The sequence below is a fragment of the Rhagoletis pomonella genome, unplaced genomic scaffold (genome assembly GCF_013731165.1).
Source record: "Rhagoletis pomonella isolate Grant_MI unplaced genomic scaffold, Rhpom_1.0 Rhpom_scaffold_12487, whole genome shotgun sequence".
Lineage (NCBI taxonomy): Eukaryota > Metazoa > Arthropoda > Insecta > Diptera > Tephritidae > Rhagoletis > Rhagoletis pomonella.
In genome coordinates, this window is record NW_023471013.1 from 1 (window position 1) to 2,879 (window position 2,879).

Sequence of the window (2,879 nt, forward strand, 5' to 3'; positions counted from 1 at the left end):
GCACGACCGCTGATTACTGGGCCTTGCAAAGGATGGATCAATGCTTCGAGAAGCAAACAAATTTACTAGGAAAGAAAGTTGCATCAATTTTTATTTTTTCCAATTTCAATTTTTTATTTTTTATAATTTTTTGTATTTCACATGGCACGCTTTGATTTAGAAGAAAAAATTCAGAACAGTTTTTGACACTTTCGATACCATAAGCAACAACAAAATACACGCAAATGTTGTTTTTGCTCTACTGATACTACCTGTTTAATGTGCCTTGGCCAATACTTTGTTCTGACAGTGTATATAAAAATTTGTTACTTTCTTTTTGTCAAACACAAAACAAAATGGAATTCATATGCATATTTGTTATTATTAACCATCTTTTGACTTAGTTCATGTATAGTAATCCTTGAATGCGAAATATATATGTACATAATTAAACTTCAATTTGGCGCACTGCTGTTCTACTTATTGGACTTAATATTTTCAAGTATATCTTAACAGGTAACATCGCTCATGGTACTGCATAAGGATTAGGGCGTCTTCTCTTGGCATTTGAATAATTAGTTTCGCTTGATTTAAAGTGCAGGGAGCAGACCTTGTATGATGCAGTCAGTTGAACACCACACGCATTCATCCATTCCCTTTTCTGTCACATCTATCGGCACACAAAACATACCTACCTCATGATTGTAAGTAGTTTTGCATAAACGACCGCTAGGCTCGCCCACATGATGTTGACGAGGTGTGGCAGTAGGAACTCCTTACAGTGTTGCCGCGAAACATTTTTAGTGGTAGCTAAATTCCAGCTAAAAAAAGGGCTAAAAAAGAGCTAAAAATCGTCGTTGTGGCTAAAAATGGTAGCTAAATTTTTTTACCTACATCTTATATATAAAAATAAGTGCACGTTTTTGGTGTGACAATATAACTTAAGAACGGCTTCACCGAATTCAACCAAATTTATGCGGCATATTCGGGCCATCATGCAGATATTTTATGTGGAGTTTGCCCAAATTTGGAAAAGGGGCGTGGCATATGTATGTATCTTATGTATACAAATAAGTACACGTTTTTGGTGTGAGCTTATAACTTGAGAACGGCTTCACCGAGTTCAACCAAATTTATACGGCATATTCAGGCTATCATGCAGATAGTTTATGTGAAGTTTGCCCGAATTCGTAAAAGGGGGTGTGGCACCTTCCATACTAACTAAAATTTTTTTGTTGTATATCTCTTGAAATATTTGAGGTAGAGTACTGGAAGTTGGTATAGAGGTATAAAAAATAATTCCATACTCATGGATAAAAATGGGCAGTATTGGAAAAGAGGGCGTGGCACCTCACATCTTATATATAAAGAATAAGTGCAAGATTTCAACCAAATTTATACGGCATAGTCGGGCTATTATGCAGATGGTTTGTGTTAAGTTTCCCCGAATTCGGAAAAGGGGACGTGGTACCACCCATACTAACAAAAATTTTCATCTGGTATATCTCTTGAAATATTTGTGGTAGATTACTGGAATTGGTAGCTATACGTGGCCTGTTCAAGAGTTGGCATTCCAAATTGTTTATTTATTCATATCCAAGATGGAAAAACAAAAAATGTTGTATATCCAAATGTGTTGGATTAAGATTTAAAATAAAGAATCAAAAATTTTGAAATAAAACAAATGATAAATTTTCATATAGAAAAATTCCAGGACTTTTCATTCGTTTTTCAATATTTGGTGTAGAGAAGCATACCGGGGTACTGCTAGTATAAATATGTAAGTATACACGCAAACATTTTCTATAATTACTGGTATAGAAAAACAATGAACTCTGAAAAGAATTACTATTTTATTCAACAAAAAAACTTTTTGTGTAACACATAAAGCATATTAAGGGCCACCAACTTACCTATTTTGAAGTATAGTTAAATCGTTAACGGATAAGATAACGCTGAAGGAATACTCTCGAAAGGATTTAACGGAAAAAGCTTGGTCAGTGATTGCTGAAGTGATGAAATGGTCAGGTATGTACATATGCATAGAAAAGTGGTTGAAATATACAATATTTATCGGCGCTTACATTTAAGCACTGAAACAAAAGAAAAATATGTTTACCATTTGAACTTCTAATTTGATCCACAAACCACGACGAGACTATAAACAATTTTATTTTAATTTATTTTTAGGGGCAGAATGTAAGGAGAAATGGAAGAATATACGGAATGGATTTGTCCGAAGTTTAAAACCGTCTCCCAGTGGTTTTTCGGCAAAAGCTAAGAAGCCCTACTATTTGCACGACATATTGGAGTTTGTTTTGCCGTATGTTCGACCAGTCCAGCATTTGGAACACACCGCAAACTTCGAAATAAAGGAATCTGATGTGCACCACTACGAGGAAGTAGAAACAACTGAAGATGTTGACCACGACGATATTAATGTAGTGGCTGAAAAACGAAATCATGCCCTTGCCACTTCTTTATGCGTGGAAAACAACAAAAAAAAGGAAGAGACTTGGAGAAGCAAAGGATGATGTTGACATGGCAGTTATGAATTATTTAAAGGAAAAAACAGAAAATAAAGCAGATCCCCGTAAGATGTTTTTGTTTAGCTTACAGGAGGACATTTCGAATCTTTCCGATGTACGATTCAGGCAGTTCAAAATACGGACTTTACTCTTGCTAGAGGAATTGTTAAGTGAACAAGACCAAGAGACTGGAAACCAGCAGTTTATTCAAACGCCTGTATCGAACCACTCAAGCTTTCAAGTCAACACGCCGGCTGCTTCGCCGATTGATCCACCAACTGTTTTTTTACAAGTGACAAGTGACAGTGCCAACAGTGACTCAGACGCGTTCAGCCAACAATTTTTTATCAACAATGAATAATTTTGAACACG

General features: G+C 35.6%; 1 protein-coding gene across 1 annotated transcript; it reads left to right on the top strand.

Moving 5' to 3' along the window:
- Positions 1–1,870: 1,870 nt before the first annotated feature.
- Positions 1,871–2,675, top strand: LOC118756846. Its single transcript, XM_036491584.1, has 2 exons — positions 1,871–2,007; positions 2,170–2,675. The coding sequence occupies exons 1-2, from the start codon at positions 1,995–1,997 to the stop codon at positions 2,511–2,513; spliced, it is 357 nt and encodes a 118-aa protein (XP_036347477.1). The 5' UTR covers positions 1,871–1,994; the 3' UTR covers positions 2,514–2,675.
- The last annotated feature ends 204 nt before the right edge of the window (positions 2,676–2,879 follow it).